The following is a 25721-nucleotide window of genomic DNA, read 5'->3' on the forward strand; positions in this document are numbered from 1 at the left end:
TACCCATGTACTTGTCAGAATAAATATCCATTCACAACACGTCAAGCGACTTCCATATTAAAGGCAATGTGTAAACCGGTAAGCCCACTGTTCCAAAACTTGTCTATCTACAGCTACAGCCTAAAAGCTGATAACACTATGCAACAAAGCAAATATCATCAAAGAGCTGAAGTACACAAATCTTATTGCCCTTCCGGCCCATTTGATTGTAAACTTCCATCAGAGCTATGTTTACCAGACTCAATAGACACTTGTCTATCTTGGTTATCAAACTTCGAGCTCTCAAGATTTTCAGATGGCTTGCCGGATGATCTCATTGATCTCTCATTACGCTGCATACTCGTTGGATCCGAAGGGAGTTTGGTAACCTGCAAAGCATCGTTGGGATTCAGAATCATTATTCTGGAAGGTGGGTGGTTAACAAAAGTATGTGTGATTGGTTCTTTTGTCAGACTAGGCTTGGAGCTTTACCAAAAGGGCGTACCCAGTGCAGAGAGCTCCCGCTCTGTACGGGGTCTGGGGAAGGGTGTCAGTGGCAAGCCTTACCCTCACCTGTGCAATGCGAGGAGACCGCGACTCGAACCCGGGACCTTCCGGTCACAGGCGGTAAGACTCTACCGCTTGCACCAGGCCCGCCCTTCAAGGCTTGGAGCTTTACCAATATAATCAATTTTGATTTGACAGAAGGGAGGATCTAATGGATACTATTGTTGTCATTTTAAATGTCAAGAAGATCATGTTCATCGGCAAAGCACTCACAGCATTTGAAGCCTCTAGCCTTGCCTGCAAAGCTTCATGCTCAGCCTTAACACGGGATGGGACGCCATCCTTTTGATAGACATTCTGTTTGGCGGTCTCCTCATCTACTTCACTTGAAGCAGCAGCAAAAGGATGGTTTGCTGGGATCCATCTAACTGTATCTGGATCAACATCTGGAGGTAAGGAATCACCTTCCCTGAGAAGCACGGTTGGCCTTTTCCACTGATATGCACGTGATCTCCTCTTCTGATGCATTTCTTGTTGCTCCTTCGTAAGCCTAACAGGAGCCAAACGGTACTCCTTGCCAAACATTTGTGCAGTAGATGTGCCCTCATCAATCTTGACTAATGGATTATTGAAAGGATCATCGTATGTGCGGAGCTTTGCACTGCAGGAAAGGAATTACTTCAGTCATGATTATTGCACAAGTCAAAGGTTTATAAGTTCACAGAAAAGCTTCATTTAACCATTTATATCTGCATTGAAATGAACCCTGTAATTAGTTTCTGAAAGTTGAATTCCCGTGCCCATACCAGGAACCAGACTAACATGTGAAAACTATGGTGAAGCTTTACAATGGCATGGAACAAGTAAATAGGGACAGTAACTCCTCACAAGCATAAGCACAATGATAAGATCACTTAACAGAAAATTAATTAGTAGACAATGGGGCATGACCAAGTCACATAGACAAAGTTTCAAGTCTTATGTTAAAACATGATCATTAAAACAGAGGCTATAGTCCAAACGATAATCAAGCATCCATAAACCCAGCAATACATCAATGAGAATACAAAATGCAACTTCAAGGAAATGAAGGAATTAGTAACATACGTCCCTCGTTGCCCTGATTTTAACTGTCCACGCCTTACTAGATCAGCAACAGAACCTCTATTATCATGCTCTCGACTTCTAATGATAACCTGCCTTGCAGCAGCAGCCAAAAATGCAATGCCAACGCAGAAACCAGCAACAAAATTTGGGCTAATGCTTTTCTGGATCTGCATGAAAAGAAAAAGTAAGAACATGAAGTACACAACATGGAAACTGGTACAACTCAAGGATGAGCATGTTAAAGCAGAAAACGTTATTGCTTATGGTAAAAAAGAAAAGGAAGGCACACAATAAAAGAAATAAATTGTCTGCATAGTTTAAAACCAATTCCCTGATGTACTGAAACTTGTTGATGACATTTATGGTTTGCTGGATGAGGATCACGGACAGAGAAACAAGGGATGTCTAATCACATATGATAGTATTCGGCATTCAGTGTCTTCAGCTTATCTATGCAGCCACGAGTTTCATGCCACTGTGTACTAATCAATTCAACAGATCCTCCGTCCCAATTAATATCAATTTGCTACTTAGTTGTTCATAGACGATCATAGGGAACACAACTGTGTTTTGCTTTTGCACTCGTTCAAAAACCTCCCTCACACTCGTCGCAATTTATCCACTAGCCAAATATATGATATCCCTCCTCTCCACAGCAATTACAATCTCCCCTTCACAGCAATTGCCATCTCGTGCTGACACAAACCAATCCCGCAATCCAAATGTAAAAACAAAATACCCAGAGAGGGAGAGGTAAGGGGAGTCCTTACCGAAGCAACAGCAGGAGGCACGGAGGCGACGAGCCCCCTCAGATCTCCCACCCTGCTCTGCAGAGCCCCCAGCTTCCGCTCCCCGCCTGCGACGTCACTGGCGTTGCTCGACGCCGAAGCCCTAATCGGCCGCGGCCACCTCACCGCCCTCCCGCGGAACAGCTGCGGAGGGAGGAAGAGGCGGAACGGGAGGGAGACGGCGACGGAGGCGGTCGCCATTGTCGCCCTCACATGGATGGAGAAGCAGAAGGTAACCAAGGTTAGGACTCAAGAGGCTTTGGTGCTGTGGGACTCGGTGTGCTCAAGGCCCGAGGTTGGGGATGGTCAGAGACGGAGGCTGCCAGTGCCATGGCAAGAGACTGGCGGCGTTCACTTCCACTGCCCTGTCCAGTGAACGTCACAAACCGGGCCGGAGTGCAGAGCGAGCTCGAGAAAGCCCATGGGCCTCCATGCCTTATTAGCTCCTTTGTATATAGGAAAAAGTCAATTTTGCCTCTCTTACACCGGAAAAGTTAGATTTTCTCTCTCAACTCTCTGAAACCAGAAATAGTTCCTCCCCTCCTCCCTCCAAACCGGTCACTTAACCCCTGCTCCCTCCAAACCGGTCACTTAACCTCCGTGGCTGTTTCCTTGGTGATTTTCTTTTTCTTTTATTTTTATTCTAGCTGAATTTTAAAAAATCATAGTAAATCACAGAAAAATCATAAAATAGAAAATTTAATTGTGTTGGACTCCATATGATTAGATCTACACAGTTAATATATGATATACTATGCTTTAACATAAAGTTTTTGCTGTAACTTTACATCTATGTTTTTTTGTAATTAATTCATAGCCGTGGTTTCTTTGGTCCAATGGCGGCGAAATTTTTATGGTGAGCTAATCATTGCATGCTTGAGATGTAGTAAAAATTTCATGTTCATTAAATCATGTGTGACTGAGTTATAGATTTATCTAGGTTTATGTTGACTTTTGCGATAGCTAAGGGAGGCAAAATGATTTTTTTCCTTGTATATATACATCAAGTTTTCAGTTACAACTTCTAGGCTTTTTAAACAAACTGGCACTAGTTGTGCCAATTTCTATCTAATACTGTAGAGTAGAAGACAGCTTCTGCCGGTTACCAACTGCAAGATGATACGAGTTCAGCTCTGCTGTGTTTTCACGATAATTAAGCTCAGTAGTTTGCCGTTTGACCAATCTAAAGCCATTGGCGCTTTTGGTTTGCAGGACCAAACGGTCTATGAGTGATCAACCTATGTCCGAACCTATGTAACAGTTTGATTTAAGTCATGAAATAACCTGATTCGTCATTTGTTCATTCTCTATAGCAATAATTACAGGCTAACATGCACAACTGCTTAGTTCGGTGAAAATTCGCCGGGTCAACAGATGTCGAACCAACCCATGTCGTATGGAGCCGTATGGAGCCAACCACTAAACCAAACACGCTGTACGGCTCCGATGACTTTGTATGTACAATAGTCTATGCGATGACTTTATTGTACTACTAGATGCTAGCAACCTCCCTGTTTACAACAGATAAGTTCAGGAGAAGTTTGCGTAGTCAAAGTCTCTTCTGGGCTTCTGGCGTTGGGTCGCATTGCTGTGAAGTTTCTGCAACGCAAAAGTCTAAATACGCCTGGTCATTGCGTTCACAATGCCAAACAACACGATTCAATGCACGCATGTTTCCTGATGATGGGCATGGGCTACGAAAGTAAGACTTCTACGTGTTCGTCGCGATTTTGTGGCCCTCATTCATCAAGTACATGAGGCATATAACCCAGAGAATTAGAGAGAGTTCGCCGGAAACGGTAGGTAGCCATGGCGTCCCCGTCCCATACCGGAATCATGCGGTGCTTCGCTCTGCTCGCTTCTGCAACTCTTGCCATCCTGATCCTCTGCGGCACCTGCAGCTGCTTGCACTTCAGCTACCCCTCCTTCGGCACCGCCAATGAGGCCGATTTCAGCTTCAGCCCCGGCGCCGGCATCGCAGACGGAGCCCTGCAGATCACGCCGAGCACCGGAGACCTGAGCCACCGGTCGGGGAGAGTCTGCTACGCGCGGGAAACCCTCAAGCTGTGGAACCGCAGGGGGACGGCACTGACGTCGTTCAGGACGGAGTTCGTGCTCAACATCCTCCCGCGGAACGGGACCGGAGAAGGCATGGCATTCATCCTCACAAACAACCCGGAGCTGCCCCGGAACAGCAGCGGGCAGTGGCTGGGACTAGTGAACAGCCAGACGGACGGCTCGCCGGCGAACCGGATCGTGGCCGTGGAGTTCGACACGAGGAAGAGCGGCAAGGACGACCACGACAACAACCATGTCGGCCTCGACGTCAACAGCGTCACGTCCGCCAGCGCGTATCCTCTCAGCAACCTCTCCATCGTGCTGTCAAGCGGCGCTGATGTACGGGTCACCATAGAGTACGACGGTGCAGCGCTGAGCATAGTCGCGGTGCAGACGTACAGCTTCATATATTCTTGGGCCGGTGACCTGTCGCAGTATCTGACGGACGACATCACCGTCGGCTTCGCGGCTTCGACCGGCGACTTCACCGAGCTGAATGAGATCAAGTCTTGGAATTTCACCACGCTAGGCGACGATGCAGACAGAAGATGGCGACATAGGAAGAAGATGAGATTGCTTCTCGCCTACCTGATCCCGTTCGCCATCGCCGGATCGTTCCTGGCGTTCTGGGCGTGGAGAAGGCTGACGCGGCCGAGAAGGCTAGCCTACCGCAACCTCGAGGAGATGATCGACGCGCAAGGCCCGGTCAGGTTTAAGTTCAGGGAGCTGAGGAATGCTACGGCCAACTTCAGCTCCGACCGCAAGCTCGGCAGGGGCGGCTTCGGCACCGTGTACCTCGGCTACCTGAAGAGGCTGGGCGTGGAGGTGGCTGTGAAGCGGGTGATGACGAGCGGCAACTCCAATCGCGGCGAGCAGGAGTTCGTGGCGGAGGTGAACTCGATCAGCAAGCTGTCGCACCGCAACCTCGTGAAGCTCATGGGGTGGTGCCACGAGAGAGGCGAGCTGCTGCTCGTCTACGAGTATTTCCCAATGGGCAGCCTGGACAGGCACCTTTACGCCGCCGATGCCAGAGCAATAAGCAACGCGTCTCCGTCGCCATCGGAGACGACGTCGTCAGCAACGCTTGAGCTGCTGACGTGGGAGCGGCGGTACAGGATCATCCGCGGCGTGGCGTCGGCGCTGGAGTACCTGCACCACGGGAGCAGCAAGCGGATCCTCCACCGTGACGTGAAGGCGAGCAACGTGATGCTGGACGGCGAGTACGAGGCGCGGCTGGGCGACTTCGGCCTGGCCCGCGTCATCCAGCGCGACGGCGCGACGCACCACTCCACGCAGGCGGTGGCGGGCACCCGCGGGTACATGGCGTACGAGAGCTTCTTCACCGGCCGCGCCAGCCTCGACACGGACGTGTTCGCGTTCGGGGTGTTCGTCCTGGAGGTGGTCAGCGGGAGGCGGCCGAGCAGCCCCGTGGCGTCACGGTCGTACCGCGACGGCGACGGCGACGACGAGGCGAGCTTCGGGCGAGGCCGGCAGCAGCCGCCCATGCACATCGTGGACTGGGCGTGGCGCCTGTACGGCGAGGGGAGGGCGCAGGACGCCGCCGACGCGGCTCTGGGCGGCGAGTTTGACCCGGCGGAGGTGGACCGCGCGGTGAGGCTGGCCCTGGCGTGCGGCCACCCGAACCCGAGGGAGAGGCCGTCCATGCGGACGTCGGTGCAGGTGCTGGTCGGTGGAGCCGAGGCGCCGGAGCCCCCGCTCCTGAAGCCTGCGTTCGTTTGGCCGCCTTTCGGCGAGCGGCAGGAGATCGAGCTGGCGCATGTCGGGGTGCTCTTCACCGGAGGCGGAGGGCACTCCAGTTTCTGTTCTCTGTCCTCCTCCTTGACGGGAAGGTGAGGAATTAGCGAGGATTATTTGCACATCTACGTAGATGATACAGAGTTCACAAAATTTGTTTGGTCTGTCAAGATGGATCATGAATTGTTTATATTTTTCAAGTAAAATATGTTCTTGCTTTGTAACCAGAGAAAATCATTCTAAATTTTTCAAGCTTTATATTAGAAGAAGAATTACGCCCCCACTAGCGCTCAGAGGATAGCTATCAGCCTGTCACCCATGAAACGGAATGGGCGAATGGCCCGCCCGGGGCCGGAGGACTCGCGGCTGTCTTGTCTGTTGTCTCCCGCGGGCCGCGGCGACCACGAACCCAACGCTACGGGCCGACGGCGCACCAAGCTCTCACACAGTCACACGTGATGCGCGGGTCTACGCGGACGCGGCCGCTTTTCTCAGGCTGCCAGAGCCCGCCGGACCAACCTTGGTTGCCTACATCACTTGCACACTGCCAACTTGCGTCCCCCGTCTAATTCTAAAAAAAACTTGCGTCCCCCGTCCCTACCGGTAAGTTTTAACGGCCAGGTAACCTTCTGCCCGACTAGATTTTCCGGTTCAATGGCGTTGGACTTGCAGCCAGCCAGCCAGCCAGCCACTTATGTTGGGTCTGAATGTCCGATCATGCTCATGCTAAAAGTAGGTCGGACGACGAGCATGGCAGACAGGCAGAGTTGCCACTTCGCTGTACTATTCAGCAAGTTTTCGGTCATCGCAGTCATTTTGGCGTCATGGTCAGGTAAATCCTGTGTGTAAACCTTGGCGCCACTTTCGACCCACTGCGGTGGTCAGTGGACAGGGGTCACCGCTCGCCAGTGCAACACAACAGTTAGTGCCCGAGTCAGCATGGCAAACTGCCATAGTGCCATGCCATTCCTTTCCGGCTTTCCGGCTTCCCCAACGTGTTGCATTGACCCGTGGATGCGAAGTCAGCATGGGATCGTGCACTTCCTGTTTGCAGATTAATTGATAATTGCCACTGCGGATTACTGAAACAAAGTCGCCAGCCTACCACCCATCCCACTGAACAAGCGTCTTCGTCTTATTTTAATCATCCATCCAGTGATACTCGAGGCTTGAATTGATCCACAAAGTGCCAGTGCCAGGTGGATAAACTTTTTCTTCCTGCAGTGCAACTTAGATATGATCCACAATTACACGTCCACCAGTGGAATCCAAATTCTGAAACTTTTTTTATGACAAGCTAGCAGGAAAGAATAGAAGGGGAAGGCTCTGAACTTTTTAGCTACTACTACCCTACTACTAGTGGTTCGTATTCGTACCAATCAACACCAACAAAGGCCAGCGTACCACTCCCATCCCAGCGCAAATAAAGCACCCGATGCATAAAAAAACTCAGAAACAAACTCTTATCTTATCCCATATCCCTGCCATTAAACATTTAAACTACTGTCCATTGGACCTTTTTGCATTGATCGGCGTATCTCATTTCAGGGATCGGATTAGGTTGACCTATGCTGTGTGTGAGTGCTCCTGCAACCTGCAAGAGTTCTTTTGCCTTTCTTTTTGCCCTTTTGTGCCGACTTGGCACGCTGCACTTTGCGCTTTCAATCCAGCTCCTAAACAAGGTGGCAAGTGCGCTATTAGGTCTGGCAGAGAGTGCGCGTTGTGTGCTTGGGCGTTGAACTCCTTCAACTGACTGGGCTAAAGTGATGCGCGTCCGCCCAACCACTGTCGTCAGCGTTGAACCCCGGGGTGCTGGTGCTGCTTTGCTTGCTTCATCCACGTGCCCTGATCAGAATATGCCGACAGGGACAATCATGCAGTGCAATGCAAGCACAAGAACCAGGATCACTGGATCAGGCCTCAGTCTGTTCGGGAGGCCGTAAATGATCGTAGATTATTTACTGTTGGCTAGTTTGGTGTGAGAGAAAAACACTGTTCCCGACTGAAAATTTACGATCGTTTACGAGCAAGCGAACAGGCTGAGGCTTGGTTCCGCGGCGGCGGCGGCGGCAGACGGCGGAGGAGGTCGCCGTACCAAACTCTACCACGCGACAGCGAACGTTTTGTCATGTCATGGTGATGAACCACCGATCTCCGGTGGGAATCATCACCACGCCAACCGCCAAGGGGGTCCCCGTCCATGTGGCATCTTTCATCACTCCACAGTTCGTACTGCCATGCCATGTGCTAACTCATCACTGTGCAGTAGGACTAATGCGTTGAAATCTTCAAATCGACACAGCGCAACCTTGACTGCTCGTAATAAGTCCTAATTTAGCCGTACAACTTCTCAATCAAACTGTGTTTAGCACAAGTAGTCCGAGCCCAAAAGGGTTGGAGTTGGAACCAATGTACAGTGCTGTCTAGTCCCAAAAGAATGCAATTTTAGGTTTAGTCAAATTAGTCTAAATAATATATTATAAAAATATATCTCATAATAAGTTTAATGATAATTATTTGATAACAGAAATATTAGTAATTTTTATTAAAAATTAAACAAACTGAGGATGTTTTGATTTAACACTCTCACGTGACCTCAGAGCAGAGCAGAGCAGCTGTACGGCGATTGATTTTTAGAGAAGGTGGCAATGTCATATTCCCTCGGGGATCAAAAAACGATGACGTCGACTTGCTAAATATCAAGATGAAAAGGAACACAGGCTGCCATTCTCGGTTCACAGCACCAAGAAAATAGGCATCATGCATTCCCGAGCAGTTAGGCCATGCGAAATACATTTCGCATTCCAGGGGAGCTGATTGCATGTGAAATCGAGTTACCCAGAAGACCAGAACAGAATCCTGTGGTAAACACACTATCACCCAATTGAAACGGAGATCATCCTTACCAAAGCTCATTGCATGCATACTAATTAATTAATTAGTCGAGTATTTACAAATTGTACAGAGCTGGTACTACTACGCTGCAGCGTTTCAGCTGCAACAAACACTCTTTATCACCCAATCGAGAGCCATGAAATGATCCCCCCAACTTCCTCATTCCCAGATTGCTACGCCTACGCTACGCATTACCAACCAGAGGCGCGGACAGGCACTACTGAAATCTACTACGATCAGTAGACGAAACCGCAAGAGGCGAGGATGGAATTTAACCGAAAGGATTGCTTCGCTTTCGGATTGGACGATTCCTCTGCCGCCTACGCCAGGAACGGCGGCATGGCGCTGTAGTAGGTGGGCTTCCAACCAGCGTCGTCCCCGTCCTGGGGCCGCGCGCCGCAGCGGCGGCACCGCTCGCCGGGAGGCAGCTGGAGGGACAGGATCCGGCGGCAGGAAGGGCAGGACGAGTGGCCCCGCAGCCACTTGTCGATGCAGGCGGCGTGGAAGGCGTGGCCGCACTGGGGCAGCACGCGCATGGACTCGCCCTCCTCGAACTCCGCCAGGCAGATGGCGCACTCCGCCGCCTCCGCCTCCCCCCCTGACTCCGCCGCGTCCCCTCCTGCGGCGGATGCCGGCGCGACGTACGGCACGGTGGGGATCTTGCGGAGCACCGACTTCTTGACGCCCCTGTTGGCCGCCGCCTGCGCGCGGCCGCGCCCGCACGCGCACCGCGCCACGAGGCCGATGCCGAGCACGGTGATGAGCGCGCAGAGCAGCGAGGCGAGCACGATCACGACGTCGTGGTCGTCGGGCCTGTCCGACCCCGCCGCGCCCACCGGGCTGCTCCCCCACATCAGCTTCCTCGCCACCCCGTGCATCCTCGCTCGCACTGTTCGCTCACGGGCGGGCTTATCGTCGCAGTCGCAGTCGCAGGCGCAGGGGAGGAGGAAGCTGACAAAGTGTGTGTGTGTGTGTCAGTGTGTGGGAAGGGGAGCGAGGGGTGGCCCTACCTTTTATATAGAAACAGATCCCGGTGTCTCTGTTTGCTGCCTTTCGTAGGAGCGGATAAATAAATAAAAGCAGCCTGTGTGAAGTGTACTATAGGAGTACTACAAAAATAGCGTCTTCTCCGACGTGGTTTTCCTACGTTTTGGACCTCTTTCCATGCTGGCTTCGGTGTTTTTCTCGCTTTGAAACTGTTCATACGAGGAATATGCTCCCAATATATATGTCTATACTCTTCGAGCAATCGAGCTTTGTGTTGCCTACGACGAAACGAAGCTGGATGCAAAACTAATTTGAGGTAGCGTGGAGTATATGTATATCCATTCATTCAGAACAGGAAAAAAAAAAACAGTTTTTTTCTGGCTTTAAGGTGTCAAGCGTAGCGTAAGACAACACGTTATTTGGACACACTTGATCTATTCATTCAAATTTAGAAACTTCTGGAATCATTGCGTGCAAAAGATCAAAGGGGGATGGGGTCCTTTCTAATCTTATGGTTTGAAAAGTCTGCCATATGGATAAACTAGTGGTGTACCTAGATAATATTTATATTATTTAGAGAAATGAACGAAAATAGGATTTAGTACTAGTTGGACGGTGGCTTCATTGATGACTTTGTGTTCTTGCTTATTTCGGTGGCAAATGTTAAGCGTGTATTAATATTATCACTCGAAGGATCAAATCGACGAGCCCAATGTAATCTGTCTAATTATAGCTTCATAAGCCTTGTACGGTAGCACTGCTAACAAAAGTCATCTGCTCTGCCTGGTCGTTGTCCTCGTGCGTCGTGTCCGTGTCTCTGGTAGTCTAGCTCTTCGCGGCGGCGCGGCTCGCCAGCTCCGCGTGTGTAAGGCGCACGTCGCGAACTCACGATCAGAGTGTGCTGTGTGCAGCGTGACTCCTCGTCTCCTCTCTATCCGAGGACCGTGGGGAAAGAAAACTAGGAAAGAAATACCGATGTTATTTTTTTATCGTCTAGTCAGTTCTATGTCTCTCTTCTCATTAATTTGCTAATACCTAATAAACTATAGGACCAGGAGTTTATATATCTAGGTTTAGGCCTCTCCTCCGCTTAGACCCTCAGCCGCCGCACCTCGTGCCCTACCCTGGGGCCGGCACTGGCGGTGCCTCGGTGCCCCCCGCCGCCCCCCGCAAATCCCGGCGAGGCCGGTCCCGGTCCCGGTCCGCCCCGTCCGCGTCGTCGTCCGTTTCGGCCAGAGCGATCGCGGTCGCCGCCTCTCACTGAGTGACCAACCGTCGCGGCGAGGCGTTGGCGAGACACTTTCCGCTGCCCTCTCGCCCAAGGTTTCTTGCTGGGGAAACGCAGCACCGTTCGTACGGTTTGGAGCGGAAATGCGTGGTCCTGGTCTGGTCTGTCTTTAGACTGTCTCCAATGGTGCGGACGCAAAAACAACAGGCATTCGATGTTTTGGGTCGTCCACAGCTAAAGGTTACGGACCTAAAAAATCCACTTCTCCAACGAGCGACGCAAACGCGAAGCGAGCGCCGCCCGCCTCACCGCATCGGGCCGCTCCTCGCCGGCCGCGCGCGCACCGCCGTGGACCCGCCTCGCACGGAGCTGGCGACTCCTCCCGCTTCGTCCTCGCCGTTAAAAGCCCAAGCTGCCGGCGTTCTTCCTCTTTTCCCCTTCCTGTTCGCCACCGGCCGACTCAACCCGCCGGTGAAATTAACTGCCGCCGCTGCACCTCCGCCTGATAGCTTGTGCCTGCAGCTTCGTCTCGCCCCTGCGCCCGCCGTGCGTGTGCTCCCCTCCCTGGCCCACACGCTCGTGCTCTCTCCGCCCCTCGCGCTGCTCTTCTCCGGTGGCTCCGACGTGGAGGAGCGCGACGCCGGTGTCGAGGTTGCGGATCTCGGGCTCTGGTCGTCCGCTTCCTGTGGTGGGCCCTGCGTGGAGACGCAGAAGGAGCGAGCGAAGACGCATTTTTGGGTTCTGCCTCAGCTCCGACGCAAAATGGGTCATCGGTTTGCCTCCTCCGTTGGAGCGCGTTTTGTCCCGCAAAAACACTGTATACAACGCATTCTTAGGTTTGGGTCACGTTATGTGTCTGCTGTTGGAGTCAGTCTTAGCAGCGCCGGCCGGTGCCGGGTCGCGGGAGGTGTCGTCCGGAGGTGGCGCTCACGCCGTTGGCGTGGAATGGAAATGGCCGGTGCAGGTGCAACCGTGCAGAGGATGGTCCTGGTGCTGGTGCAGGGAACCGCCGACTCGGAAGTCTTATCCTAGAAAACAGCCTGCTCGATCTCGAGGGGGGGTATTATTCAGACGCAGATAATCTCCCCGTCTGATCATTTCGCACCTGAAAAATATCTCCAGCTTTTGAACCCGCACCTGGGCTTGGCCGTCACCAAGAGACGTGACACACGGTGCACGGTTCAGTGCGTGGGTTTGCACAACCGCTTTACATCTTCTTGATGCCGTGTTTGCCGCAGCAGCGGTCCAGCCGGGCGATATTTGTCTGTTCGTTCTTTTTTCTTTTTTCTTTTTGATTTGATGATTGATTGAGAAAGAGCCGGGCGATATTTGTTGACACATCATTGTAATCCATTCATTCATGCATGTCGCTCCTGGTGGACGCCTGTTGCCGTCGCGTTCGCGGAAATGCCCCGGACCACCAACGCCACCGCCAATTCGCCACGCGGCACACGGCGAGGAATAATCCCACGCACATTTTGAGCGATGCCTGTACACTGGACATGACAGTTCCAAAGTTTGGACGCTGAGGGATACTAGACCTGAAATGGTGGCCAGGCTCTCCCTGTCTCTGGAGCCTGGATGAATCGGTCGGAGAGTAGCACCCACTTTCACTTCTGTACCACGAGGGGAAGAACAATAAAAAAAACGGAAAGAAACACCCACCTTTTCACTTTCATATCACAAGGGAGCAATAACAAACTATATAATATTTATCCGGCACTTTTTCAACATATATAAACACGGAGATCAGTGTATCTTTAACACGTGCAGGGCAATAACAAACTATATAGCATTAGTCGATGACAATTGACAAATGACAAGTACCGTCACTTTTTATCCAAGAATGGCTCACGATGAAGAGGGCCCCGATTCCGTGGAGTCACAACCACCCGCTTACCTTTTTTTTTTGGAGATAACCACCCACTTACTTATTCCTCGCGGATTACACGAGTTTAACAGCCACAAGTCGTACAAAAAGCGGGAGTAAAATATGATTGCAGCCACTCAGGCCGAGATAAACTCATGGTCATGGGCAGTCCAGGCGAGCGAGTGCACGATGCCTCATGCGGATTTGAGATAGCTTGGACAGTTGACATATAGTACAAGATTATCCAAACATCGATAGGTCTCCACCAGAAGAGATAGGGAAAATCGATCCAGATTAGCGAATAGATTTAGCACATTTGTAAATAAGGAGCACGTTTGTAGTTATCGCCTTGTTCTGAGTATGGCCAGGTGCAGCTAATTAGGTTTGGAGACATAACATTTATCACTTGCACTTCACTACTAGAACTGGCAATAGGGGTACCCTCGTTATCCTACTCATCATCACTTCCATAACTTCAGTGTTTATGGTTTCTAGTGCCTAAATTGATCTTAATTTCTATGAATCTGATACAAAAAATCATGAACTATTCTGTCAGATGTAAGAGCTAAGAACTACTATACAATAATAACCGAGCAGAGAAACATGTGTTTCGGAAGACCACTCCAAAAAAAATTGATATAGTAGTATTTCACGGTAACCTGGACAGCTGATCTTTCTGGGGGTTACTGGGATCGAACACCGGGAGCTGGTGCGGCCGAGGCCCGGCAGACCTTTGGCTCGAACCACCAGGATCTCTGAAGCTTCTTGCTGCAGGGTCTGCAATCAGAGGTCCACCAAAGAATATGGACTGCCCAGTGTATAGAAGCTCAGGATGGCCAGAGCGAGAGCTGGATCCCTGGTTTGCCTGCGCAGACACGAACCTGCCAGCTTCCTGATCCCAGTAAACAGATGACCGGGAGGATCTGTCCGCTTGTGGTGGAGGGTAGGACTTCCCTGCGTTGGTGATTTCACTGACACTTGCTTTTCCTGAGAATGGAGACCTGTTTGCTGATGTCTGGTAGATTGGGTTGAAATGCTTGGAGGGATGGTGCTCGGCAAGAGGAGTTGGAGTCCGTGAGTTGCTCTGGAAGCTGCTCGGTGTCTGGGGGTACAGATCGATGTCATCTGCACTTGCTCTGCTGGGTGGATAAGAGGGCTTGTACTGCGAATTCCCGCAAGACCGAGGGTACCTATGGTGTCCGGTATCAGCACTTATGACACTGCTTCTGGTACTGAGGTTATCACTGTCTGCCTCATACTGGTTGCGGGTATTGATCGGTTTCAGCACGGACGAAGAGGCTCTGGCTTTTGCTGCTGCTTTCATGGCCTCATTTGAATCGAGCTTCGCAAGCTTCCACGCACTGATGCGGACTGGACGTTTAGGATGGGTTTTGATTCTTTCCATTGGGTCTGTGGTATCAGGATCAACAGTTGAAGGGACTCGGCCAGGCTCCAGGTGTGGGATGATTTCGTCCTGCAATGTGATGCAGACAGGATCAAATATATGCAGGATGACTCGCTCTGAAGGAAAAGATAGGTGCAACTTATAATCGCAGACAACTGTGACAGGCCGAACAGCACTAATTTTGATAGATTATCTAGGATAGTGTGAGTTTCTGATAAGATTTGTTGAAGCTGAAAGAATAGACCGCACATCAAATTGTGGTGCCTTCAATTATACTCACTCCAGTCACAAATAAGTGACGTTTTGGACTCGAAACGGTCTTCAGAATGCAACTTTGACTAGTACTTTTTATTACAAGATATTATGAAACATAGCAAAAGTACACTTTTATGAAAATATATTTCAAGACAAATCTACTCATGCCATTAAACTCAACACATAAAGAGTAATTTGTAAACAAAGTTTAAAATGATTGACTTATGGCAACCCAAAACGTGACTGCAGGGAGTAGACCATGAACACAAGACAATGGTACAATTAGTACCTGGTCAATGAAGATACGTGGGGGAGTGCACCATGCGCCTTTGTAGTGCCGTGCAAACGAGCTCCCACTAAAACCTGTTGGTGTAGAACTCATTGGAGAAGAAGCCAAACTTTGTTGGTCATCAATGACAGAAGGTCCAGGAGGTTCACTCTGAGCCCTCATGGCCACAACATATTCATAAGTTGTTATGCCCTGAAAAACATAGTGCAACAAGAGTAACCATATTACATGATGCATTCTTGGACACGGATCTAATAAAATGGAACAAATAATGACAAGTGACAACAAAGTGACTAACCTTCCGGATTAATATCATATGGAAGAAAAATAGTTCTCCTAGTGGTACTGAAGCAAGCAAAGAAAGAGCTGTAGCCAGGGCCTGGAGTCAGAGAGATTTCTTTGTCAAGAACTCAAGATTATGACAGTTTACTAGCCATACCATATCATAATTCATAAACAGTTGACAATTAACTATCTCAGAGTCATCACAGTTTACAGGACATCTGTGCCCACTCAATTTGACAGTTTAAGGTACTGTCAGTATTATCTTCCTCAGCTATGATCATCTTTCTCTCTTCTTAGTGCATGTGTACATAGTCAGCATGGACCTTGGATTTTCAGCTAAGACCTAAACCTCAATTGGACTAAAGGTTAAGTAAAATGACTTGTTTGGACAAAGACTATTACTGTGGATTGTAGCAAATGTGCGATACACTCAGCATTGGTTGTGCTGGATTACAATTTCTGCTTCTAAAAGTTAGCAATTCCTTATTTTCACCTCTAGATAAGATTGGCCCCTTTTCATACTAAGTTGTATTGAACTCCATATCTTGTCTTACCTCAACAGCCTAATTAAAGTTAGTACCTACCAGTTTGATTGTGATTATCACAAGGATCCTGAAATAGCGATGATAAAGCTTGCAAAATTAATAAAATGTACATGAAAAATTCTGTTAACTATATAACAGGAAAAAAAAACTCACATTGTAAGAGAAACTAGACTAATAAATTAAAAAAAAATCAATAGTTTAATACTTACCACAATGGTTGCAAAGGGTGCTCGTGAAAGACCATAGCCCAGCTTTTCCACAATCTGATCTTCTATTGCCGTCTTATCAGTGAAGCAACGAACAAAAACAGCAATACCAACTCCACACTCAACAGCAAGCTGAATTTACAATAATGGCAACTAATCACAAAAAAAATGCTTTTGGAATAATCCACAAGATACAAGCTTATTGGTATTTAAAAGGATGTAAAGTTCACAGTCAGAAATATTAACATTCCATGATTTTTAACATACCCAAGCCAGACTCACAGCCATAAGGCATAAAAATGTGATATAATTTTTTCTTCCAACACAGTTGTTCAGCCACTGCATCAAAAGATAAAACACAGGTTTGAGTACTAACAATAACAAAAGGAAAAAATCAACAAAAAGTAGAAAAAACAAAGAAAGCCAAATTAGGTAGAGAAGATTTTATATAATACTCGGCAGTGATGATCAAACCCATCAACGCACTTGTCGCAACTTCGACAGTGCTTGCTATGTGTGCGCACCTGTATCAGAATACAAAGGAAACTGCACTTAGTGTCAACTAAAACTTTATGTTGATACCATGTGTCCAAACATAAAGTGCACTGAAGATTAATACAAAGAAAAAAAAAGCAAGCATCATGGCAAATGAAGATGCCAACTGCTGGCTTCGAAATAAAACAGAAGCACCGAATAGTCGTGAAAATATATAAACAAGTCATTTTCTTATGCTTAAATAAAAACTTTGTTGCATAAAAAACTATCTAGCTTGCAATTGTAATAACATTCCAAACAGTGCTGTATTGAGAGTACCTGGAACTACATGAATACAAAAAGATCGCTAATATTTTTTTAGGCACCAACTCATAGCATCGGTTATGCTGCAAGCAACAGTTTTGGTTTTCAGGTACATGGGTACTTAATAAATTGGTAAACTAGAAGCAAAGAACCAATAATATATACTCTTGGTAAGATAAAGAGAAATTGGGTCGAACAGAAATATAGCACACTATGCACATCAAATAGGGTTGGGGCTCAGCATAAAGTACCTCCGCGTTGCAAAGGGTGCAAAAGAGTGCCTCTTCACCATAATCTTCTTCATGGTTAGCTTCATCCTCTTCGCGACAGTCCCCAGTTGTAAAAATAGCGCAACAAAAACAAACCCTTCCAAAGCATGATTTATGCTTTTGGATATCCTCACCGTCACCGGTTCTCAATCCTGGCTTACCAGCTTCTTCTTGAGTGTCTACAGGTGCTTTTAACCAGAAGATGAAGATGTATTAGTAAATAAAGTGATAGGGTGCAAAATAGAACTATAGAAGCATTGTTAATGAGCAAGATATACCTTCTGATTTATAAAATAGTGTGCCATCCATGGAAATCAGGATGCCAGGGTCAGCGGGATCGATCGCAGTACATCTAACATATAGAATCAGCACGGATAAGGCCTGGCAAAACAGAAAACAAATATCAAAGCAGTGATCACTTACTCAGGTATTAAATCCAAGCATGGTAGGGTGGAATCTTACCAGAAAACTATAAATACCCACAGCGATATATTCATACAAGTCCTTCCCAAGAAATGGAGAGAAGAAAGCATAGAATGCCATACAAAGCAAGAAGTACACTGTTATAGCCACCACCTGGAAAAAATATATATAAAATGTTACATACAATCATACTGTTCCACTGATAAGGACCAATAGGGCATAGGTAAGGATGCATTGCCTGCAAGGATAGAATTTTAAGAGGAAGCACAAATGAAATGTAAGAGGGCCACAAGTTCAGCAGAACTGAAGGCCATGACTTCCATAATGTACATAGTAATCCCTATCTAAAACGGGAAGCTCCTAAGAGATATTACTAAACGATGAGCTTACAAGCATGTCAACTGATTATACCGTCAAATTTACAAGTGTGGACTTAAAATTTTATATTCACTTCCAAGAGAAAATATATTTTTTTATAAAACAAACTCGTTAGCTTAGACTTTTCATGCTTCTTCTACAGGACACTCATAAAGTCATAGTAGCTCAGAATTTGTAGCCTTTCCCTCAAAGCTTGCACTTGCATCAAGACTTTATAGATGAGGGGCAAATAAGGTGAGCAAATGAAAGTAAGCAGGATGAATTGGCTTGTGAATGGATCCAGGCCACTGCTAACTGAATGTTCATGGAAAATTCAAATTCAAAATAATGAAAATACCTACTTGATAGTATCACATAATCGATAATTTTTCCTAAGGCGAGAATTAATATTATACTCGTAGTTCATGCTTTAAAAATCTTGGTCACTAGTCACTACTCCACAATTCTGACCTCACCAGGATACCATTGTTCTCTGATAATGCATCAACAGAAGTAGGATACTACAATTCAATTCTTCATTGAATCCAGAAAAAAGGCTTTATAGCAACACACTTCACAGAGCTGCCAAAGCTAATAGCTAGGCATTGACGCTAAAATAGAATACGACAAACTCACTACAACATTCAAACTCACCGATGCATTAACAATTTTTTAATTCAGTGCAGCACATTTGATTTCGCACATCTGGCTGTAGCACAGGCAACTATTAATTGGCTGAGACAGTGGCATAAAGCTAAGGAACATACTAGTGGCAGGGTCAGATCCAGATGAATGACAACAAACAGAACGCATCAGTTATTGTTTAGGAACACGGAAGCATCCATTGTAAGGCATCAAGAAAAGTACAGTAACACATTTTAACAGCAAACCCGCTCCTTAATGAAAAATGTGCTAAGCACGTTCTCGAAAAAAAAACATCAACCCCGAAAAATAGGGTCCATGATGAATCGAATACAACATGCAGTTTAACACAACCTAACTATATCAAACCTTACAAAAATGAAGGTACACATATTTAAAAACAAGAGAACCGCAGGACCTCAACCTCAATGAGAGCGTACATGTCACTCCGATTAATTCTGGCCGTCCGATCTTTGATCCTACGGCAGATGTTGCTTGAATCCGCTTCTGTCCGGAGCATCTTCTTTGTAGCTTCTGTTGCTTCCGCTTCTACTCAACACCAAATATATATCCGGCTTCCGGTTCACAGCACACACTCCTCTCTCTCGTGCTCGCCTCTCCTCCAGTCCTCCCTCTCCCTCTCTTGGCTAGGGCGGGACCCGTCGCGCGCGTCCCGGCGACGGCGGCAGTGGCGTGGCAGGCCCCCGGCGTGGTGGCTCGGCATGGCCCCCCGGGCGCGGCAGCCCTGGCATGGGCGGGCCCTGATGCGGTGGCGGCGCGGTGCCCCGGCGCGGGCACGCTCCAGCGGCGGCCGCCGGCGCAAGGCGAGTGCGCCTGCCTCTCCCACCTCCCTCCTCCTCTCTCGTTGCTCCGGGTGCGGTGCGAGGGTGCTCCCCAGGGTAAACGGGTGTCGGCCTTTGCTGGGGTCGATCCGGGGCCTCCACGACCGGATCCAAGACCTCGGACCTCCATGGACGGATCCGTTCGTTCCCCTACCGGATCTGACCTGAAGGCGTCCTCTCGCAGAGTCCAGCGTCGAGGGATGCGGCATGGGGGCGTCTTGCTGATGTGTGTTTGGTACATGGTGTTTATAGACTGCAGTTGCATTTACCGAATTTACGTATGTCCTTAGGAGCCACTGTTACTGATTTTCAGGTCACTGTGCGGAAGGGGTTATTAGTTGTTGGTTGCTGGGTTTTGTAGCTATTGCTGCCCTCTCTTCTGTGCATATGCAGCAGTAGCATGTTGCCAATGTAAGTTGTCTTTATCTTGCATACATCCGGCACGGTTGTTTACTTTAGAAGTAGAAAATTTAACGAACCAAGGAATGGTCTCCAGGTCCATGTGATTTGAAACATGATTTTTATTGTAGTGAGGTGTGCGACGTTACTTGCGATTACTGAAACAAAAAACAGGTAGTGTGTTAAATAGCTTCGAAGTGCATAGTTCATATGGAGTGCAAATGATGGCCTGTGTATTCTGGAATTTCTTTTGGGTACTTTGTAGGTCTCATGATTGATTTGTTTTCATGGCCACAATGGCCATTGCTAGATTATCAATTTAGACTTACCATTATGCAGGTGTGCAAGATTAGCACGATTAGCACTGCTGCGGCAAGGAGCTCCTGGCGCGCCAATCTATGCAGGTTTCGTTTGTCCTGGTAAGATTTGTGCCGTACCCCTATAATGTTTCTGTGAATTTCTCTTATGTCACCCTTGGGAGTACCCTGTACACATCATGCTTCTTGTGCCACAATCTTTGTATTCCTCACCTAAGCTTGGCACTTATTCTTATTACTCTTTACAGTTAGTCTACAACAACTATAGTACTAAGTTATTTTCCTTCCTAAAATGATGCTGTCTTTTTTTGCTCTTACTGTCTGCTTCTGTAAATTACCAGCTGCAAGGAAAATACTCTCCTTTTTTATGCTTGATGTATATTTCAGTTTTAAGTTCTTAGTGCTAGATGGGAACTGATGTAAATTCGGTTGCATAGAAAACCTTTAGAATACATTACCACTTGGTTGTGGTGTTTTCCAATCTGAATTGGCCAAGTTGACTCAGGTTTCTATTGTGTGGTTTCTAGATGACCTAAAAACTTAGTTACCTTGTAAACTTCAATCATTCCCTGCAATTTGTTTTCTAACTTGGAAAAACTTATTTGGTGTGTGAGTGTTTCTAACTTTTCATAAATCAGTTTAGAACAATCAACTTGTATTTTAAATTATTTCAGTTGTCCCTTTGATTCCTTTAATTCAACCAATATTTGTCATTCATTTATGGTCCAAATAACAAGTCAAAAATTCTGTATGCATGCTGGTGCTGATGGATCAGGATCATATATTTGACCACATATGCAGTTACCGGATGCCTGGACTTGTAACATCTTCGTTTTGTAGCCATAAGAAAGTCTTCCTTTTTTCCAGAACAGTTGGTTTGAGTAGACGAAAAGGTGAGGTTATTCCAATTGTACATTTTTTAATGTTAATTGATGATATACCCTTAAGGTATTATCTGGTTCAGATTATAACAGTCAAGGCAACCAGCGAGCGTATTGTGCTATATCTGATTAAAAATTATATGTTCGCTTATCTGAGTGAATTCCTTTATAAGTCTAAGCCTGAATTGTCAGTTGTGATTGATAATTTTCTACTTGGCTGGTGTTCTACTAACTGCTCGATAAGTGTATATTTTTGGTTGCTACCTATAGATGCATTGTTGTGTCATGCACAGATGATTATCAGTGGTTTAGCAAATATAATGCCTGTGCTGACATCTCTTTTCCTATTTCAAGTATGGAATGAAATGGTTCAATCCAATATGTTTTTGTGCATGTCGTAGGAATTTTAATGTAATACAATCCTTCGATATTACCATTTAATGTTTCATGATATATGGAAATTGCTTCAGGGTTAGTTAATAATCTTATTCAAATGAAAGATTGTTAGAACTTCCCTATCTAAGACAGCTCAAATATTTGTGCTATGATATTATTTTAAAATCCAACCATCAATGGATTGTTTTACTACTCTTTGTAGGGATCCATATTTGTAATGAATTGTGTAACCATAGATTTATAATGAGTCCCTTTGTTAAATCCCAGTAAGGTAGATTTATATGATAATAAAACCTGAGACTCATCATTTGTTGTATGTAACTATTCAGGTCTAGAGTTCAGAGATCCGCGCGCTCGAGAATAAGATGGTTTGCGTCTCCAAAAACAAGAACCCTTGGTAAGTCTGCATAAAATGGAATGTTGTTCTTCCCTGATTTAGGGTTGTGATAGCAAGTGTGTGTTTTTCCAAGGCTAAGAGGGGAAATTATGCTGGCTGCCTCTTCAGTAAGCAGACCAGATAGAGCAGTGTTCTTTCGTCCTCTATTCTCTGCTCTATATTTCCAATTATATTTGGCCACTACAATGGAGATACATGTATATTTGTTGCTTTGATAGTTCCTGGTAAGATACATGTCTCCTAATAATTGTGGAAAAAAGTTTCATGTATCTATGCTTGTATGGCAGCAAACTAAAACAGTGTTGCTCAATAGTATTCTGACTTGCCTTATTCTAGAGTTGACAATTAACTATGCACTTACAGAATACAGTAATGTTAATGCATCGCCTCATGCCTTTCTAGATATCTAATTAGTATCGGTGATTCAGTGCTTCTACTCGGTGATTCAGATATTTCAAATGGCAGCAGACGTAGACTGATCGTAATATAAGTTGTGTTACCTAACTATTCTACCATTGGGTAATTATAGCTGCCTTTTGGGTTAATATCAACTCTTCTATCTCTTATTTATCTTCCTGGTTGTAAAGTCTTTAGTGTTACGTTCTCAGTTTATTGTACAAATTATTGCTTTATCTTCTGTTCGATGTCCTTGCATACATTTTGTAGCCTGATTTCCAAATTTTTATATACCTCTCTACTGTGTAGATTGAAACTGTGTTTTCCCTTTAAAAATGTTTTAAAGTCAAACTTATTATGTTTGCAGCCTATGTGAGCCATTTGTTCCCTTTACTGACAATACATTTCATTATATGATGCCTAGGATGCCAATTTTATGATGTTTTGATTTCTGCTTGCCTTTACGGTATACTATTCTTTTAGTGGTTTAATTAAACATCTTGTGATGCCTAGGATGCCAATTATCACGCTCCACACACCTTTCTGAAACACCACTAGACTACAAGGATGGCGACGAAACATCTGATAATTCAGGCTGTATGTGTTTTTTGGACACATGTGACATTACAGTATTCATGCAGATGATGCATCCATAGTTCCTAATACTTAGCTCCAATGCATGCTTTTGGACGTTGATCTAATGCATGTTTTTCCTTGAATTTCTAACAACGGACGAATTCAATGTGGATAGAGAGGCTCTTGACGAATCCTACAGACAACAGCACGAAGGTGATGTCACTTAGACACTATACACCATACCTTAGAGTGTTGCTCTGTTCTTTTAGTTAGCCACTTAGCCTGCATATACTATCGGTTGCGCCCTCATCACATGCCTAGACACTATTCTCTCTAATATACAGCTCATCAGGCATGCCAGTGGCCAAGCTATTATGGCGTCGGTTTGATTCACCACCGTTCAAGCACTGACAACAAAATTACAAGCTACTGTCCTTGCTTTGAAACCAAAGGTACAGCTCCGAACCAAGCTATATAGCTCCTAATGCATTTTCATTTACAGTAGTACATATCAGATTCTTGTGTAGCTAAAAAAGTAACATCTGTTGTGTTGATTTAAGCAGCCTTCTCGCCCACTACAACCTATGAGTCTGACGGTGCTGACATATCCAACCGGAACTGGAAAAGCACCACGCCGCCATGGCTCAGTAGCATCCCCTAGGAACTGCTATTTCTCTCCCGCATGTGATGGCTATTGTGATCCCGTACGTCCAATGTACTATCTTAGGATCAATGTATCAGTGTGTACTAAGGTTGTGCCTTTGAACATTTACCTTGGCTATGTTAGAAGTTATGCTACTAACGTCTAATAGTTCTAATCCCAGACATCTCTCTGTCAACAATCTCATACGATGAAATCACAAAGGTGTTATCACAGCGCGCATGGACGAGCGCAAATTACTAGTTAGGGAATGTAAGGTGAAAGCGCAAGGAGACAAAAGGATAGGGCGGCAGCGAAGCTGAATTTGGAGGTCAAGTCCGACATCACATCATAGACGAAAGAGCAGAACGGCCCAAGAGAATACCAACAAAAAGTGACACTTTTATTGGAGAAAGCGAAATGCCAAATCAAAACAAGACACATTCTATGCCGCAGGAGATCAGGATGTAGCGCTGCATAAAATTCAGGTAAACACCTGCCGTTAGGATAAAACCTTAGCAAAACCAAATCCATGTGCTACTACTTCGTGTTAAAATAGAGAAGTAACGGAAGTGACCAAATTCTCGCGCGCTTTTCAGAGTATACAGAGCCGCTCAAACGCATCGGGAAAAGAGAAGGACAACCCATCGCATCGGATCGGATCACAGGAAACTAGGCTGCCCACAGCATTCCTCATCAAAAGCTAAGCACGTCAGATAGAAGCAGCACCAGGAAATCCGTTCCAACATCGCCCCAGAAACACCGACCGAAAACCTCCCCCACTTCCGCGGAAAACCGAGCACAGCGCGACGGGATCCGGAACCACATTGCGCGCTCAACTCGCACATTCAGAACGGAGAACAACTCATGGTGCGGGAGTAGGAGAATCGCGGGCGAACCTGCAGGGTGTGGGCGGGGAGCTGCCACCCGTGGCGCCGCGCCATGGCGGCTGCCCGCTGCAGCAGAGGCGGCGGCGGGAGGAGGAAAGGAATGGAGGCGGCCCCGGGATCAGCGGCGCGTGAGCTGCATTGCGGTGCGGCGCGAGATCCCGAGCCCGCGGCCGAAGTGGGGAAAAACCCTAGCGCCCGTACGGCCGCCGCAGCGCGTGGCTCTGTCAGGCGGCACGGCAGGCGGAGGCGAGGACTGGACACTGGAGGGAGGAGTGGGGAGGAGGAGAGCAGGGGCCGAGGCGGACGCGGTCAAAACGTGAAAGTCGAAGAGGTGCGGGCGGCGATGGGCGACGGCTTTGGATTCCTCCTTGCTCTCGGGATCGGGCCGTCCGACTACTTCCAGTTGCAGTTGGTGTGTGGACTGCAATTCTGCAAACGATTTTGTTTTCCTTTTTTTACTTCGTTTTACGGTAAGGCAGGCTCAGTGCTAATTTATACAAATATTATTTTTAGAAACTATGTTTTAATAGTAGTTTTTTATAGAATAAGTTTTTATTCAATCATACGTCGTCGGCCCTGTTCGCTTTAACTTATCAACCTAGCCATGGTATAGTATTTTTCTCCTACAGCAAACCAGCGAACGGTACTTTTCAGCCTGACTTTTCAGCGAATGATATAGAAGCCATCTAATTTCATAGTTGGGAGTTCCCTAAAGAATCTTACTTTTTCCTTATCTAAAATATAAGTCCAATGGCACTTTTGTAAGTAATATATTTCCTTCATTTTAGAACAATTAATGTTTTAGAATTCAAAATTTGTATCTATAAAAATTTGATGTTTTAGTTCTTAGATTTTTGGTTTGACCAACATCAGTCTAGATAGCAGCATGTATGTTTATCCATTCATTTTAATCAGTAGTTTATTTCTTAGTTAACATAGTTAACCTTCAATGCAATGATAATTTCTTATCACTAATTTATCCTAAAAATCTTAACATCAAGTATTTTGTGACGAGGAACGACTATATAAATATATTTTTCTAAATAGAAAGAAAAGGAGTATATGTTATGAAGATTATTACGATAATGCATGTGTTCGTTTCGCTGAAATTTGGTTTATGCTAATTTGTTGTCAGAGAAAAACATTGTTCGTTTGCTGAAAAATATTGCTGAAGTAGTGCTACGGAACATGGCGACTAACTTTCTCTCGAATCTACCTCAAGTCACCCTAAGCGACTTATTGTTATCGGGCACGCCACCTCCTGCTGAAAGTATTTGAATTTGAGTGGACAGACTCCAAGAACACAACTTACCTGAGTTACCCTCAATTTGCTAATAAC

The 25721-nt window shown here is 46.6% G+C and overlaps 4 protein-coding genes and 1 long non-coding RNA gene across 7 annotated transcripts; 2 read left to right on the forward strand and 3 right to left on the reverse strand.

The window, feature by feature from the left end:
* Window positions 1-24: 24 nt before the first annotated feature.
* On the reverse strand, window positions 25-2891 carry LOC136497166 (protein MULTIPLE CHLOROPLAST DIVISION SITE 1-like). The gene is made up of 4 exons (XM_066492956.1): window positions 2364-2891; window positions 1594-1760; window positions 760-1147; window positions 25-368 (listed from the first exon to the last, which is right to left on the reverse strand). Exons 1-4 carry the CDS (start codon window positions 2580-2582, stop codon window positions 183-185), a joined length of 960 nt encoding a protein of 319 aa, XP_066349053.1. The 5' UTR covers window positions 2583-2891; the 3' UTR covers window positions 25-182.
* A 1033-nt stretch (window positions 2892-3924) lies between these two features.
* LOC136497537 (probable L-type lectin-domain containing receptor kinase S.5) lies at window positions 3925-6460 on the forward strand. The gene has a single exon (XM_066493373.1). It carries the CDS (start codon window positions 4191-4193, stop codon window positions 6291-6293), a length of 2103 nt encoding a protein of 700 aa, XP_066349470.1. The 5' UTR covers window positions 3925-4190; the 3' UTR covers window positions 6294-6460.
* A 2650-nt stretch (window positions 6461-9110) lies between these two features.
* Window positions 9111-11408, reverse strand: LOC136497968 (probable E3 ubiquitin-protein ligase ATL44). Its single transcript, XM_066493876.1, has one exon. It carries the CDS (start codon window positions 9965-9967, stop codon window positions 9410-9412), a length of 558 nt encoding a protein of 185 aa, XP_066349973.1. The 5' UTR covers window positions 9968-11408; the 3' UTR covers window positions 9111-9409.
* A 2164-nt stretch (window positions 11409-13572) lies between these two features.
* On the reverse strand, window positions 13573-24965 carry LOC136497172 (protein S-acyltransferase 21-like). 2 transcript variants are annotated; one of them, XM_066492962.1, is made up of 10 exons: window positions 24392-24965; window positions 17689-17802; window positions 17505-17607; window positions 17209-17414; window positions 16615-16683; window positions 16427-16498; window positions 16163-16291; window positions 15422-15502; window positions 15124-15315; window positions 13573-14648 (listed from the first exon to the last, which is right to left on the reverse strand). In XM_066492962.1, the coding sequence occupies exons 1-10, from the start codon at window positions 24434-24436 to the stop codon at window positions 13824-13826; spliced, it is 1836 nt and encodes a 611-aa protein (XP_066349059.1). In that variant the 5' UTR covers window positions 24437-24965; the 3' UTR covers window positions 13573-13823. The 2 variants fall into 2 exon arrangements, with proteins under 2 accessions (XP_066349059.1, XP_066349058.1); XM_066492961.1 differs by lacking the exon at window positions 24392-24965 and adding an exon at window positions 19073-19194.
* LOC136497174 (uncharacterized) lies at window positions 20039-24384 on the forward strand. Of its 2 annotated transcripts, none has more exons than XR_010769231.1 (3): window positions 20039-20308; window positions 20982-23980; window positions 24092-24384. It is a non-coding gene; the product is annotated as an uncharacterized lncRNA (long non-coding RNA). The 2 variants fall into 2 exon arrangements; XR_010769230.1 differs by lacking the exon at window positions 20039-20308 and having other exon boundaries at window positions 21604-23604; window positions 23677-23980.
* Window positions 24966-25721: the final 756 nt, after the last annotated feature.

The sequence above is a fragment of the Miscanthus floridulus genome, chromosome 12 (genome assembly GCF_019320115.1).
Source record: "Miscanthus floridulus cultivar M001 chromosome 12, ASM1932011v1, whole genome shotgun sequence".
Lineage (NCBI taxonomy): Eukaryota > Viridiplantae > Streptophyta > Magnoliopsida > Poales > Poaceae > Miscanthus > Miscanthus floridulus.

Coding starts and splice junctions, on each gene's coding strand:
- LOC136497166 (XM_066492956.1), bottom strand. CDS start 2,582: ATGGCGACCGCCTCCGTCGCCGTCTCCCTCCCGTTCCGCCTCTTCCTC. Junction 1,148..1,593: donor AAATCAGGGCAACGAGGGAC/GTATGTTACTAA, acceptor CCTTTCCTGCAG/TGCAAAGCTCCGCACATACG. Junction 369..759: donor GGCTAGAGGCTTCAAATGCT/GTGAGTGCTTTG, acceptor GATGCTTTGCAG/GTTACCAAACTCCCTTCGGA.
- LOC136497968 (XM_066493876.1), bottom strand. CDS start 9,967: ATGCACGGGGTGGCGAGGAAGCTGATGTGGGGGAGCAGCCCGGTGGGC.
- LOC136497537 (XM_066493373.1), top strand. CDS start 4,191: ATGGCGTCCCCGTCCCATACCGGAATCATGCGGTGCTTCGCTCTGCTC.
- LOC136497172 (XM_066492961.1), bottom strand. CDS start 19,168: ATGCTCCGGACAGAAGCGGATTCAAGCAACATCTGCCGTAGGATCAAA. Junction 16,684..17,208: donor GCACCCTTTGCAACGCGGAG/GTACTTTATGCT, acceptor ATTCTGATACAG/GTGCGCACACATAGCAAGCA. Junction 14,649..15,123: donor CACGTATCTTCATTGACCAG/GTACTAATTGTA, acceptor ATCACATTGCAG/GACGAAATCATCCCACACCT.